This window comes from Podarcis pityusensis (genome assembly GCF_964106645.2).
Source record: "Podarcis pityusensis genome assembly, chromosome: 6".
Taxonomy (NCBI): domain Eukaryota; kingdom Metazoa; phylum Chordata; class Lepidosauria; order Squamata; family Lacertidae; genus Podarcis; species Podarcis pityusensis.
This window is the reverse complement of record NC_138030.1, coordinates 54,483,877-54,500,136: the sequence shown is the minus strand read 5'-3', so window position 1 is coordinate 54,500,136 and position 16,260 is coordinate 54,483,877. Positions and strand designations below refer to the sequence as shown.

The following is a 16,260-nucleotide window of genomic DNA, read 5'->3' as shown; positions in this document are numbered from 1 at the left end:
CTTTCATAGCCATCTCATAGGCTTTCATAAGCGTCCTATAAGATGTTCTTGAGGCTCCGTCACGAGTCCGTCGCCATACTTGCTCTAGCCTTCTGAGATGCCGCTTCATTTTCCGGAGCACCTCAGTAAACCAAGGGGCCTGGTTTCGACGGGGTCGCAGAGGGCGCTTAGGCGCGATCTCATCAATGGCTGCCAAGAGCCGGTTATTCCAGTCCTCAACAAGGTCATCTAATGAGTCGCCAGGAGGAGCAGGGTCCCGCAAGGCTTGTTGGAATCTATCAGGATCCATCAGTTTTCGCGGACGAGCCCAAATAGGTTCGACACCCGAGCAGGGGAGGAGCGGGAAGTCAATCTTGGCTTTCAGAGCGTAGTGATCAGACCATGGCACTTCCACAGGGGGGAGCATGATCACATCTATGCCAGCCCCAAAGATCAGATCCAGCGTGTGGCCTGCTTCATGAGTGGGGCCCAAAACAAACTGGGAGAGCCCTAGTGTTGCCATGGAAGTCACTAGGTCCAGAGCCTGTGAGGAGGGAGCGGCATCGGCATGGACGTTGAAGTGTCCCAAAACCAGTAGGCTTGGGAACTCCAAGGCCCAGCCTGCCACCACCTCCAGCAGGTCTGACAGGGTGGCTGCCGGTGTGCTGGGTGGTCGGTACACCAGCCAGACAGCCAAGCTCTCCTTGGTGCCCCACACGAGACCAACACATTCAATGCCGGAGATCGCCGGTGATGGCAGAGCTCTGAAAGAGCAATCCTCCCGGATTAACAACGCTACTCCTCCCCCCCGACCCACAGTCCGCGATTGATGGAGGACAGAGAAACCTAGTGGTGTTATCTCATGTAGGGAGACTACTTCGCCTTCCCGTATCCAGGTCTCCGTCACGCAAGCCAGGTCAATCCCCTGTGAGACAAAAAAGTCACGCATGGTGGCGGTTTTGTTGCCTATGGACCTGGCATTGCACAGCACTAATGACGGAGGTGGGTAATCCTTGCTCTCCCTACCCTCATCCCTTGGGATGGGGCGTAGATTGGAAGGGGTTCGAGGATCACTGCATCTCAAAACCCTTCGCCGATAGAGATTTTTAGCCCCACTGCCATTCCTCCCTAGCCCTTCAATAGTGGAAATCCCAGACCCCATACTAGCCTCCCCAATAGAGGGGTAACACCCCCTCAGTAACAAATCATCCTTGGGCCAGGACTCCTGGGTCAAAATGGTATGGGGAAGAGGTGGAGGTTTGATAGGGTAAGTATCCCTAGAAGATAAAACCCAACCAACCGCACCCCAAGCGGGGAGGACAGTCCCATGGTGTTTCATTAACTGTCAATCCCCCTCTCCCTCCTGGGTTGATTGGAGGATTGTTGGTTCTATCTGTGGCTGTGGGAGTATTAATGAGGTATGTGCTATAAAATGTGGATCACTGGCTAACAAAGAGCCAGCTTCGAATACGGAAGATCTGTCCATCCTGTCTCGCCAGGAGTACAGTAGAGAAGGTTGCTCATTCTGATAAGTTTTTGGAACATTAGGCAAAGGTCCAGATGTAGATTTGGTGCTGGATATCTCTAGATTGTCAGCAACATAGAGTTCTTTAGGTGTTGTTGCCATAGAAATGTTGGAGGCGCCAAATTCCTCATCTAATTCGGTGTCATTTGAAAAGGGAACAGGGAGTTGCACTGATGTCTTTCTATGGGATAAAGAGCTGTTGGCAGTCTTTAAATATTGTGCTCTAGGCTCTATTGTCCTTATATTTTGGGTAGAAATCTCAGTCTTTATACTCATTAGCCTCTTCTTCAGGTCTTGTAATTCTAGGCTTACAGAGTTCTTTTCTTTCTTCGGGCAATTACTGTTTCTAGTGTTGAGCTTGGTTTCCCTTATCCGCATTAGCTTTGACTCTATGCAAGGGACCAATTGCCTCCTTGTTTCGTCCTTAAATACCCTCACTGGGCGGAGACAATGGAACCACCATAGTGTATCCTTTATCTCCATGAGTATCACAATCTGTTTACAACACACACACATGTATGAATTCTATAGTGCTAAAAACTCATTTCTTGAAATGTCCCAGCATGAAAAAAAATCATTCTTTAGTTATTTATCTAAAGAAGTGTGCATGCACACAAAAGCTCATACCAATAACAAACTTAGTTGGTCTCTAAGGTGCTACTGGAAAGAATTTTTTTGTTTCTTTAGTAAGTCAGAGCCTCTGACCCATGCATGTCTGTACAGTATGAGACTGCATATAGGTCTTCTAAACAGTTCTACTTGGTTGAACTGATGCCTAGTTCTGGTGCTGCTAGTTCTGATGGTGCCCATCAGTGGTTGGGAACAGAATGGAAATCTGGATTTTATATTCCATTGTTTCCAACGACCCCACCTGAATGCATTCAGAAACCCATTATGTTTCTCAGCACAATTCATGCAGCACATCCTGGCCGGACCTTTGAATTAAACACTGCATAGGCAGCTACTAAAGGAGCACAATGAATGCACTCTTGGAATTAGCTGCCTCCTGTTCTGAAGCTTACCTGCGGATAGGAACATAGGAAGCTTCCTTATACCCAGTCACATAATTGCCCCATCTAGCTTAGTTTTGTCTACACTGACTGGCAGCTTGAGTACATGCCATTCAAGAAATAAGACTGACCGGAAGGTATATTAATTGCATCTCTTGCTTTAAAAATTACCCTGTAGTTCCTCTCTCCACTTTATATACAGTGGTACCTCGGGATGCGAACGGGATCTGTTCTGGAGCCCGTTCGCATCCAGAAGCAAACGTAACTAGCAACGGCACGTCTGCGCATGCACGTGTCGCTTTTCGCTGCTTCTGCGCATGCGCGTGATGTCATTTTGAGCACCTGTGCATGCACGAGCTGCGAAACCCGGAAGTAACACGCTCCGTTACTTCTGGGTTGCCACAGAGTGCAACTCGAACACGCTCAACATGAAGCATATTCAACCCGAGGTATGACTGTATAAATAAAAATGTATTTCCATTTTCAGAAGCATGGAGCTTTGGAGGAAAGTAACAGCTATTAATAATACATATTTCTTAGACTTGTGGTGTGTAAATCACTTTATCATGTGTCTTCACAACAACCCAATGAGGTAGGTCAAGGTATCACTGATAGGGGTGGAGACTGAGAGAAGGGGACCAGCTAAAGCCACAGTGTAGGTCCACGGCTGGATGAATTGCAACTTGTAGCTTCCGGTTAATGCCTGTGCTTGTTCTAACTGGAGCAAGGCAATCCTGGGCTCATCCAAAGTATCCCCATAAGAAGATGTTAATAGCCAAGAGAGCTACAGCATTGGCATTGCAAACAGCCTTCCACATTGGCTCTTCCTTGATGCTGGTGAGTTTCTTTTCAAGCACCGCTTCCTCCTCTCTGGTTAAAGTGGGCTTGGGGTCAGTGGAAATCCCACAGAACCAGAAAAACACTTTCTTCCAGCAAGGATGCTTCACTCCTGAATGGGGGGAAAATGAGGAAAATGTGTGGGTTTTTAAAAATGTTTTGTGTGTTTATACGAACCACTACTGGTATTTTACAGTTTTAGCAGGATGAGGTAACTTTATGACAGAGACAGACAAAGTATGGCAGAGTCACGAACTCACACAGGTTCCCCAACTCCGAAGTACAGCATAGCTCCTGCACTGGTTACTGGAGCCAAGAGGACATTATACTGCTGGTCAACGTACTACCCCAATCCCCAGGTGACTTGAACTCCAGCATTGGCTCCCACTTCTAGACTATAGCCCACTGATGACCAAACTTGGCCCTCCAACTGTTTTGGGACTACAATTCCCATCATCCCTGACCAATGGTCCTGACCATTGGTCCTGTTAGGGATGATGGGAGTTGTAGTCCAAAAACAGCTGGAGGGCCAAGTTTGGCCATCACTGCTATAGCCTAACTATTGAGGCTACCATGGACATTTCACAATGAATGGGAACCAATACTATTGGTTGCACTGTTGGAAGGACCTTATTAGTGAACACAGGTAAAGCCCTTGCTCCTGGATGCTAAGCTGTGAAGTACAGAGGCTCTTGCTTTGTTGTCCTGCTTTCCTTCTGTGAACTCCCTCCAGCAAATGAGATCTGTTGGTTAATATGACATGTGTGTTCATAGCATTGTTGCCCTGTCTTTCTCAGTTCCTGTGCCTTTAACAACATCTGCCTGCTAGGGAAAGCTTCACTTCACCTGTTGAACCTCTTCATCTCTCATGGTAGAACAGACCAGATATAAAACAGAAGGAAACCCTTATATCTTATATCATTCCCACTTATTTTTCCAAGCACAGCCCTTTGAGGTACTAAAATGGCATAAGCACACACACACAGAGCCTCATTATGCTTTTGCATGAAGGATGTTGCATTTCCTTTGCCGTCAGTGCTAATAACCTCATCTTCAGGATAGCTGTTTACAAACAGATGCAAGGACAGATGAGTTTAGTTCATGTGAAAACAAAGGTGACAAATAATTAACAACATTAGGTTGAACAGCTGCTTTGAATGTGAATCAAACTACCTGTCAGACCCACAGATAAGTCTGGTCTCCTCATTTTTCAGTGGTTTCCAGACCTGTTTCCTTTGGACCTCTCCACAATGACCGCTCCCTGCTTAAAACGGGGGGCGCCCTTTGCGTGGACACGCGCAGCCCCTAGATCTGGACCGGCTTCAACAGCATAGGCTTGGTTTGCCTTCCCTCAGGTGGGATACCTGGAGGTCTCCGCCTACCTCAGTCAGTTGTCCAATCCCACCTGGGGGAAGCATTGCCAAGGAGACCAGGCCAGGTAGGGGAGGGATTACCTGCCCACACAATAGAGGGAGGATCTTACCTGGGAATCCTCACTTGGCTCCAGAGCTTCTCCCACCCTACCCACCCTCAGTTAATGTCTTATTTGCAGGTTAACTTTTCTTCACAGGTTTTGCAGGTTAATTTTTCTTCGCAGGTATGCGGGCGCTGCTACGTTAAGGTCGCTGTTAAAGGGCTGGAAAGGAATTTCCCTGCATTGGCAGGTTTCGCCTTTCCCGTAGCAAAACGTCACAACTTTGGCGGTATCAGGCCTTGGGCGGAATCCTTTAGTCCATCTTCCTCTTTGCGGCGGCGATACCAGGGTTCCCCGTTAAAGGGGTTTCTGAAGGGAGGCTTTGACCGTACGCCGAAAGGTCGTCATTGCTCTCCCCTGCGGCGGTGGCGTAACGGGGGCGGCTATCTCTGCTTGAACATATGTTCTCCAGAGCCGGCCCATCCCCCCCCACACACACACTGGATAACCCTGATGCTCCCTAGGTCCCCGGCTGGGGGCTGGGGAGGGAGAACGCCCAATGCCTGAGCCAAGGTCTACCCACATTTGAAATTTAATAAAGTTGTGGCCAATTTAATCCCATAGCACGTTGTCATGAGTCGTTATTCCACATGACGGGGGGACCGCGCAGGATCTGGGGACTCCGCCTGTCCACGCAATAAGGAGTTTCAGAGGATAATAGGGCCCCCGTCTCCTGATTCCCTGCCTTTTTTCTCAGTTCAAAAGCCTGGACTTAAAATGTGGGCTAGCATAGCTGTTATTCCATAGACACCAAGCAGGGCTAGGGAACCTGTGGTCCTCCAGATGTTGCTCCCATCATCCCTGACTATTGGCCATAATGTCTGGGGCTGATGGTAGTTGGAGCCCGACAGCATGTGCCTGACCACAGTTTCCCCATCCTTGTACAAAGTTATGGGACAATGGGCTTTAAAAGGAACACTTTGATGAAGGTAAATCCAACAGCTCTGAGCAAAGGGTGGGAATTCAACAAAGTTAGAAAATCCAAGGATTTGGGGAGGGGGCTTTGTAAACTTTATCGCATTTTACTTGCTATGCAACAATTTCCAGAAGTGTAGCTGTGTGCTACAGCAAAAACAACAAAGTCTTGTGGCACCTTAGAGGCCACAGGCTTTATCCAATGCTCTGTCTGCCAGTGCAAGGGTGAGTTTAAATGTTGTGCAGCAGAGGAATCTAGTGCAACAGATTGCATAGCCGATTGCACAAAAATTTGCTTATGCATTCTCTCTTGCAACAATGTTCCACTGGTACAAAACATTTAACCAGTGGAGCAAGTATACTGCTAAGTGACTTTTAGCTGTGCTGGATACAACCCCATACGTTTGAAGCACACGGCGCCCCCACAATGAACCCTGGGAACTGCAGTTTACTCCTCACAGAGCTTGGATTTCCAGCACCCTTAAGAGATCACAGTTCTCAGGGTTCCTTGTGAGAATCAGTGTGTCTTAAATGCATGTTAAATGTGCTTTAAGTGTATGGTGTGGATGTGACCAAACTAATTTATTATGCTTTGATTTATACTTTAGTGGATTGCAGTCTATTTTGTCAGAAGTTCATGTCATAATACATTTATTGGTTTTTAAGCTGCTTTGTTGTTGTTCTCCATTATAGCTGTGGATTAGACTGAGAGGCAAGGAGAATGGCTTTAATCCTAAACAAATATTTGTGGCATCTCCTCACTGAGCTGACTCTCGCATTCTGTATGAAAAGGACTAAAACATTTTATGCAAGATCTTTTTGCGATAATGAATGATGATTATCCCAGCTAAACACAACACTTTACATCCATCCAACTTTCAAGTTGCAACCACTGGGTTTCCTTTTTCTGCTCTCAAATTCCTGCCAGAAGATAACATTGCAGTGCTGTGCACTTGTAAAAGAGTAACTCCTCTGACCAAAAGTGCAATTAAGCTTTCCAGTCTTTGGTTTCCCTCATTTCAGTGGAGAAATGTTAAACATGAAAGGAAATTGTTTCAAAATAGGCCTCTTAAAGAACAACAGCCATGGGGGGGAGGTATAAAATGTAACTTATTGGATGCTACAATGATCAGTTTTTGTAGCATTTGGCACATGCTGCAAAAACCAAAACCTACGATGCTAATAGATTTGGCTAATTTCTAGGGACATTTCTCTCTATTTATTTCATAAAATTTATACACTGCTTGATTTTAAAACTCTCAAAGCAGTTTACAAAAAGATACAACCATAAAATCAGGAAAAAGTACTATACATTATAACATGAGCAGAAAGTTACACCTATCTACCATGGCGTGTCTAGTTTGGCAAACCACTTATACTAAGTGGAGGACACAAGGTTATGGAGCAAGCTTTCTAGTCATCTATTGGCTTTGATGGACCCTGAATGTTCTATGTATATTGTGCACACATACAAAAATACAACTGGCAGGAGAAAACAGGTAACATACCTCCATGCTCTTTACATACTAAATCTCCATTCTCTGACTGAACAGTATCTACATCATTCTCTCTCTTGGAGGAAACCATCTCTGTGCTTGGGCAGGTGTGGCTCTCCAAGTCTTTTTCATCTGTTTTGCTGTGTCTAGTCCACCATGTCAGTCGGGCAAGCTGGGTAATTTGCAAATCAAAAACAAAGTTGTGAAAGCTGCAGAATATTTGTGTGTCATTTAGCTTATGCGTCTGCTTGCTTTAGATCTAGCCAGATTGATACAGAAGGGCTTAAAGGAGCATGGCTTTAGCCACACAAATTGTGTGGGGATAGGTTGTCCTGCAACTCATACTAAAAAGGCACATCACAATCTGATGCATGTCTACTCAAAAGTAAGTACCTTGTGATTTGCTGTCTCCCAGAATCACAATAATATAAAATCATAGAATCGTAGAGTGGCACACAGAACCTTTATATATACAAAACATAAGAGAGAACCGGAACCTCCTGGGTATTTTGAAGAGGATGGTGACATGTGAACACTGAAAAACTTGCATGTGGAAGCAGCACCAGTTCATGTGGAAGCCACCCATCTCTCTTGTGCGGAAGCATTAAGCACCCCCCCACACTTCTCTGCTCCAAACTGACCCCTCCTAAAGTTGCTTTTCTAAAAAACAAAAATGTTGTAGGGAGTTCTAATACAGGCACATTTGCACATAGCATGCCATTAGCATACTACTCTACTTGGAAAGTAACTCTCAAAAGGTCACTTATAAATGAACAGTAGTTTTAATACTTTGAATTTCAGGCACAAAATCTGGAAGGCAGTTTCCAGCTGACACAAAAAGTTGTATAATCTCCGGAAGATTTATAGCTTTATTTAAATTATTTTCAACCAAGATGAGCATCAGGCAAGGCTAATCTTTCTTGTCACATTGTGCTAAATTGCTTTGATTTGATGATCCTCATCTTTCCTGAAGAATCCTTTTAGGGGCTTCTTTCTTTCTTTTTTACGTTCCTTTCCCTTTTCCCCCTTTTTGTTACTCATTAAATCTAACTAGAATGTAATGAAATTGGAGGACACAAAAGGATCCAGGAGACATTTCCCTCTTCCTCTGAACACAAATGGCTTGTTGGTGAGCGAAGGGGAAGAGATACATTAGGATGAAATAAAATAGTTTTAGCAGTAGCGACAAAAACACTTAAACTAATTTAAGTGCAGGCGTGATTAATGCTTGTAACTCTAAAATGCACTTATTGGATAGAAAACAGATTCATGGGCAAGGCTCATCATGACTTTGGCTTGTGTAGGACACTTATTTCTGACATACTAGAGTTCATATGTATTCATCTGGAGAGAGACCATGTGTCTTTGAAAGGCCCATCATGCCAACCTGAGACCCCATTACCCCATCAGTTGCTTAGCCTGTCTTCTCTTGTTTTTTTCAAGCACATACTAGAGTTCTACAAACTACACTGAGCAGGTGAAAGAGTAGTAAACCTACAAGCTGGGAGGTACAGTGGCTGCAGGACCTTCTTATCTGATGAATGAATGACATTCAAATAACCATAAGGGTTGAGGGAGAATCCCACAAAATTGAGTGGAAGCAACATGGGTAAATGTTTCTGCCTGATTTTGGGGGATCTTTCTTCTCCCTCTCTCCCCATGCTCCAGCCTACCCCATTTAAAGCCCCCAATGGCTTGGCTCGACCTGTCTATGCTCTAAGATCAACAGATGAAACCCACCTGGTAGTCTCTCTGTGGAATGAGATACATGGTGTGATAGCCTTGAAAAGGGCCTTTTCAGTGGTGGCTCCTGATACACTGCTAAGGTGCATTTGGTTCCATCTATAGTTTTAGGAGACTAGTTATGACTCATCTTTTTCAGTGGGCATTTGGAGGAGGGGAGATGTGATTGCTGCTGCTGTTGCTGCTATTAGTTACTTGTTATTCACTATTTAGTTGTTATGTGCTGTTAAAGGATTATTCTGTTTTTATGGATTTTGATCTGGGTGCTTTGCTGTAAACCACCCTGGACATATACATCATCTAAAGAAATAAATTCAGTAGGGTTCACTAACCCTCAGTAGAATAGTTTCAGTTTTTGGGGACGGGGGGATGCTGCTGTGAGGAGAAAGAATTCTGACTTCCATTGTCTTTTTAGACATTTTACTATTTTTGCAATCTATTTTGAGTTTATTTTATAAATAAAAGTGGGATATAGTTTTTAATTGAATTAATATAGTACCGCTATCCTCTTGTGACCTCACTTCCTCCTCTGCCACTCTCCACTTCCTCGTGTTCTCGGTCTGACAAACCTTAAAAGAAACTTTGTCAAGAATTTTAAAAAAAGTTTTCCCTCCCCCTTTTTCCTCTGCCGAACTAGAATAAATCCTTCTCTTCCAAAATGCCATCTGGCATCTGGCAGTTGCGTTTCAGCTTCACAGTCTCAAATTTAATTGTAAGCTCCTTTGCAGAGTTTTCAAGGACGACATGACACAATATGGGCTATGTACAATGAAGACATATGAACTCTGAGGCATACCAAACAAATTCTTTGCATATTTGTTTTGCGGTACAGCATCCATCACCACAGGGATGGGAGAGTGTCCAAAACAGCAGGGAAAAATGCTTCTGCTTGCTGTTTTTAGGCTGTAATTCATTTAAAGCTTGGTGCATTAACGGTACTCCTCAAACACCAGATACAAATCTCTCCTTCCTCTTCTGTCCATTTGCTACTGTCAGAGGAGAAGGTCATCAGAGAAAGTTTTGTGAGGCCATGTGTAGTCACTCTTTCCCAGATAAAACACCAGGAGGATTGTACTCAACTCTGCACCAATGAGCCAGGGTCCTTATCCATTCAAGAGCATAGGTTCAAGAGTTTTTAATGTGTGACATTTTAGTGCATTTTTGGTCTCTGTGGAAGCCGCCCAGAGTGGCTGGGGAAACCCAGCCAGATGGGCGGGGTACAAATAATAAATTATTATTATAAATTGTTATTATATCATTCAAGAGATCATTTCAGCCTGAGGTTCGCTAATCATTCCTTTGCGGCCATGCTAGGATGAATGGCCCATTCTCTTTTCAGTCCTTGCCAGTTTTGCATGTGTTCCATTACATATTTACATTATTATTTTTTAATCTGTCTGAAAATTCATATTTAAGTACACATTTTATCACAAAATATGTATTTTAAACCTGCATTCTAAAATTTGGACCAGTGCAAAATCTGAAGGATAATTATGCTTCAGGTTATATTAGTCCAGCTCACTGAAAAATGCAGCCTGAACAAATCTCTTCACCAATCCTAGGCCATACAATTTTGAGAGCCCCACTCTGATATGGGAAGTTAAGTGGAATTGAAGCTGTCTGCCACCTGGAAGGAAGGCTACCTGGGAAAGCTGATGGCTACAGGCACTCTGAACCCATTGTCTATTCACATCAGTTGAGAATATGATCCATACTTTTGTTCACTGAGGAAAACTCTTTCCATTATTCACTAAGCTGACCCAGTAAAACCAGGATTGGACTGCTTTTGGGAAAACCAGAGTTGTGAGAAAGTATTCAAAGCATCTCTTCAAGAACTCACTGAAGGAAAACTTTTTTTTTTTACCAGTTTTATGCAGCAAATGAAATAAAGTTCTTTGCTACCAAACCTCAGTCGTTCAATGTAATTGAGATCACTTTGGGATGGAATGTTCTTTCTAAATGCCAAGGCTCCAACAATATTAATCTTGTTAGCTTACAAGATTGATGCCGTCTCTTCTGAAATACGAGAGAGGGTTCAATTAGAGCCATTACATCCCCTCCTCAGCAGCCCATTCTAATATGATTTCTTCCCCACTGTCTGCCTCTCTACTTGATAGGATGTGCCAGTAGTGTCCTCACAGCATGGAAGCCTGCTCTCCATTTCCAGTGCTCACTGAGTCTAAATGATTTTTAACCCTATAATACCTGGGAAGCAAGATCATTCAGAAGGAAGACTTCTTTGTAGGGCTTTTCAGTTTACAGTAGTACTGAGGGGTCCAAGGTACAACAAGGAAAACTAAGCAAGTGTTTTGGTGTTTTGTTTTAAAAAGAATATTCATCCTTGAAAGCCACTTACATTTTCCTCTGGGACTGGTGGTGTGCAGAGGCTAACAGTGACGATGACAGCTGCCGTTAGCACACACAGGAGGATAGCAAAGTACAGATAGTGCACATCTTTCAACAGAGCTGGCCTCTGGTCCTCCTCACCACAGGAGGGCGCCATGTAGATAAACTCCATAACCATCCGAACGAGTCCGACTGCTAACCCAAACATCAGTCCCCAGAAAGCTCCCTGGGAAGAAAACATAGGGAAATTTGAGTGGAGGAGTTGGAAACATGGGGTGGGATTCAAAGCAGTGCTGGGGAGATTGATCCATCAGTGCAAGTATTTCTGTTTGCCCAAGGGAGGCGTCTCCACTACCAACACATGGTGTTCTGCAGGTTCTCCTGTCCCTTCAGAGTGGAGGTTAGAGTGTAGGGGGGGGGAGAGTTGGGGAAAGCCCTGTTATGCTAGTGGAATTCCTTGGGCTGGCTTCCACTGGTGGAATGAGTTAGTTAAATCCAGTCCACCAACTTGCTTACTGGTTTTGTTACAACATCCCAGTTTGGAAATTAACATGATCCAATTTCGTTCTTTATTGAGAGAAGGGCTAAAAACATATTTAGTTATAATTTATACGTATGTACTACATTTAAATTTTCACAGGTATTTATTTATGAGAGTCATTGTCACCTAATATATAAGATTGCCATACCTAGACTTAGAAAGCCTTATTTCAAATCTTAACTTAGTTATCTTGGTTCTGGTAACAAAAAAACCCACATCCCTAGACTAATAAGCGTTTGGCCACTGCCTCTGCCTCTGAGCCAATGTATTTACCTTTTTAAAGTAATGCCTTCAGAACAGCTTTTTGGACAGTTTATCCTACAGCACTAGTATAATGTTTAAAGGCATACAAAGAGTGGGACCAACCGCATGAGTCCTTAACAGAAAACGGGGGTCCCTAATTCCATCCTGGCAGAGATTTTCAAGATAAGAACCCACATCGTTACAAGCCTTTAATTACTGCAGAAGCACAGTGGAAACTTCTAGAGAGGCTCCCGTGGGACTAATTACATTGAAAAGACAGCAAAGACTAATGAGTGAACTGATTATAGTGTTGCACTGCTACAGCATTGGAGAAGATGGCTTTCAGATCAGGAAGACAAGTTAGGATTAGGCTGACAGCATTGGGGCATGAACTCAGGATCAGATATCAAGTTAGTGCCCAGGACATAGGGCTGAAATTGCAATGATGCGTTAAAGCAAGCACAGAAATGATAAAACAGCATGCCTGGTTGGAACCCAGATTAAAAAGCATCCATATTATCAGGTGGAGTTTCTCCAGGACCCTTCTCGCTTTGACCATCAGTCTCCCTAGGAACATCGATAGGTCCCAAACTAGCTCTTCAGCATTAAGTGAGAATGGTCCCCTCCAAGTTCCTGTACATTTCATCAGTCAAGCTATACAATTAGCTGGAATACGAACAGAATTAATGCAGCCATTGCCCAAACCACACTGGGTAAACAACAGACCTATGTAAATGACATTTATGTAGCTGCGTATGTTTGTGTGGGTTCATTTATGGAGTGGTTGGAGTTACAATGATGTAAAGAGCAGTGGAACTCTACTGAGCTAGAAAAAGAGTGCCCATGGGAAGGGGAGGGGAGGGAAAGCAAGCAAAGGGGACTGAATGGATAGAAAAACCCAAGTTTGCATGAAATGTATGGCTTTCACCTGGGAGGGGGGTGGGAATCTAGAACAAAGCTGTTGGAAACTGATGAAAGAACTATGGGTTCCTATGGGTTAAAAGGCCAGGAAATTATATTGCACATCTACAAGTAGCCTAGAATAACGGATCTCTGTTTTTGTTTGGTTTTACCTTATATCATGCCTCTTCTTTTTATTCCTTGAAATTCCCTTTAAACAAAAACAAAGCCCTTTCCTTCCACTCCCCACCCCAATACCCTTAACTGGGTTTGAAGGGGCAAAGACCTGAAGTGAGTTGGTCAATGTTTGGGTTGCCCCATTCCCTTTGAAGGGAGTATACCTATTCAAATTATCCTCTTAAATGCTATGGGTTTGGTACAGGCACAGTCCCCAAGGTCCTCAGGAAGTCAAGTCCTAACTGGTATTCCTTGCACACTGGGGTACCTGGGGTTTGAGTCCTGAGCCCCAGAAGGTGGTTACTGAATGCTCACTTGTGTGGGTTTAGAGAAAAGTGGCACTCCCCTCAACTTGAGGTGCTGGTGTTATACCAGGACATACAGTTCTGCGGAAATGGGTCTATTTAGCAAGTTTGTCAAAAAGAAACAAGTGAAACTTGGCTTGATTTCACAATGTGGCTAGATCTCCCACATAATTATATACGGCTCAGCTCTCTTGAAGTCTCAAACCAAAGGAGATTTGATGACTGGAAGATTAAAGCTAGGGAAATTCAGTTTCTGAATAAGAATTACTTTCTAAGCAGTGGGGGGGGGGAGAATAAGTTTTGGTGAATCTTTATGAAGTTCCTTCTTTTCTCCCTGCTCCCCCCCTCTCACTTCCTGTGTCTTATCACTTCTTTCAGTTAAACCAGTAATCAAAGCCCTGAGAATCTTTTTTAAAGAGATGCTGTCCTCTAATGGGCCTAAATTCCACAGTTGTTGCATTCAAGGGAAAGTCAGTCAATATAATCGTAATGAATGGTCTTGTCTGCCCTGAAAAACTATGAAACGATGACATTTGGGAGATGCTATTATTCATACGCACCTCCTCATTGATTCTGTACTTACTGGCTCATTGATCCTCTTGCAGAAGATTGCTAGGATGAAGAGGGCAGTGATGGGTGGCGCTAGGTAACTGGTTATTGACTGAATGTAGTCAAAGAGTTGACCGCTGTTGGCTAGCTGGATGATGGGGATCCAGAGGATGCTAATGGCAACGAGAATGAGGACAAACACCCTGCAAGAGCAGGACAAAGCATGTTACTTCTGCACAACTTGACAAATCTAACTTTTGATGTTCTCTATGGAGCCACGGAAAGGGGGAGGGGGATTTCCCCCCTCATGGCACAACGGGGTTTGGGGAAAACTCAGCAAGTGCTGCTTTGTCAAGACTTCAAACAGAGAGTACATTTCATTGACCAAAAGGACGTTAAGGGAAAGCTGCAAACATGCTGCTGCTGCAATGATCGTGGACAGCTCCCATCCCGCAGATATGAGGCCTCTCTGGCGGCCATGATTTTTTACAGGCAGAAGTCACTTGAACAGCTGCAGAGCAATCCCAGAAATGGGGAGAGCACACAGCCAACAGCACAAGCTGCAGAGTTGGGTATGAAGACAGGAGGACACCAGCTGTGGAGGGCAATGACATGAGCGTTTGGTCCAACCAAATCTGCTTTGGGATCAGGTTCAGTGATTTGGATCAGAGACTTTCGTGGCTCAGTTTGAGTTGCTTTCAGTTCTTAACTGAAGCGGAATACGCGGCCCTGGAAACGGAATATATGCTGTGGAACGTTTCCTATGACTTTTGCAGCATCTCACAAGTTCTTGCCCCAGTTCACGCCTTGCTTGGGCTCCAACTGAACCTTAACAGGAGGGCACACAAGGAAGTTTGATAATCGTGGGCATGAAACCTCTTCGGAAACTGCACTAGGTGCACCTGCAGGTAAGGGGCAACTAAGGGCACTAGGCTGTTTCTGGGCAGTGTCTGCTCAGGGAGCATTTTTGATAAGCAAATTAAGGTGTGGGGAAGAAAAGGGACCTTCCGACGATCATGAGTTCCTGTTCAGTGGCCGTCTTGCGGAGTCGCTGCCAGATATCTATGGCAAAAAGGGTGCTGCTACTATTGAAGATAGAGGTGAGAGAGCTCATCAAGGCAGCCATGATCACAGCAATCATCAAGCCACGGAGTCCTAAGAAGTCAACAAGGAAAGCCTAGTTATCTTTCACCAGCGAACTCACACTAGCCCACTTCATCAGCAGGCCAACGCTTGCCCATGTGGTCCACCTCACTCTCAACGAGAATAGAATTACCTTACCTACAGGCATGAGCTCCATTACTAGCTTAGGGTAGGCAATGTTTGAACAACCCACTTTCGCTCCACAGACCTTTTCACAGATTTCTGGGTCTACACATCCCACTTCATCTGGAGCAAGCAAGTAAATAAAGAAATGCAGGTTTTAATTATGGGAGATATAGAGGAAACAGTTGCTGTTTACATTTATGGGTGATTAAGGGTGCAGCAGACATATGCTTTTCAGGTTGTGTTTGAGATCCATGCCATGTGTTTCCTGTCCCAAATGTTATTACTTCTGACAGTGCCACCCATACATATATAAGGTAACAACAGATGACTGTGTTTACCTTGTGAACGCTGCTTATAAACTTACTGCAAATTGCTTGCAAACACAATATTATTGCCCATCCAATGATCAGTTGGGAAAGTTTGTCTCACCATATAGCTGGATGAGTTCCTACTGTAGGTGGTTGCATGTTTACAGCTGTCCACCCTCCTTGTAAATGGCCACCTGTGGGCACTTGTAGCCTTAGTACAGCCAGCAGTAGCTTACCTGGATAGAGAGCTCTGCTAATCATGCCCGGCATGACAATGAAAAACATTGGGAAGATTTTCAAATATCCGCCTAGCACAGACCCGCCTTTAGCATGAGAGAGACTCTTCGCAGAGAGTGACCTTTGCACAATTACCTGAAAGGAGAACCAGTTAGTTTTAAGGAAACTTTGCACAGGTTGTTTCACATTTTCTTGGAAACAGAAGAGAACCAAGATAGTCAAAGCAATCTTTTGGCCAAATTGTTAAGAAATGGCAGTCGCTAAAAACTGAAGGCTAGGCTAGAGGGTTTGTAAAGAATCTTCAAGAGATAACCTTTCTCAAATTAAGAGAGAATATCTCTTAATATACATATCCTGTTAAAATGTATACTTTTAATCAATGATTTTTGAAAAAACCATTTGTGAG

General features: G+C 44.1%; 1 protein-coding gene across 3 annotated transcripts in view; it reads right to left on the bottom strand.

Annotated features, from left to right (window-relative positions):
* Positions 1 to 3,056: 3,056 nt before the first annotated feature.
* The window catches only part of SLC5A9 (solute carrier family 5 member 9), a 36,395-nt gene continuing 23,191 nt past the window's right edge, over positions 3,057 to 16,260 (bottom strand). For 2 of the 3 annotated variants that reach the window (XM_081009400.1, XM_081009401.1), the window contains exons 9-15: positions 15,854 to 15,989; positions 15,322 to 15,429; positions 15,045 to 15,195; positions 14,075 to 14,243; positions 11,336 to 11,551; positions 7,249 to 7,408; positions 3,057 to 3,463 (exon numbers count right to left, since the gene is read on the bottom strand). In XM_081009400.1, the coding sequence (XP_080865526.1) occupies positions 3,255 to 3,463; positions 7,249 to 7,408; positions 11,336 to 11,551; positions 14,075 to 14,243; positions 15,045 to 15,195; positions 15,322 to 15,429; positions 15,854 to 15,989 (1,149 nt within the window). In that variant the 3' untranslated portion in view covers positions 3,057 to 3,254. Of the gene's footprint in view, positions 3,464 to 7,248; positions 7,409 to 10,872; positions 10,996 to 11,335; positions 11,552 to 14,074; positions 14,244 to 15,044; positions 15,196 to 15,321; positions 15,430 to 15,853; positions 15,990 to 16,260 lie in introns of those variants that run through there. The other variant, XM_081009402.1, reaches the window with a different exon arrangement.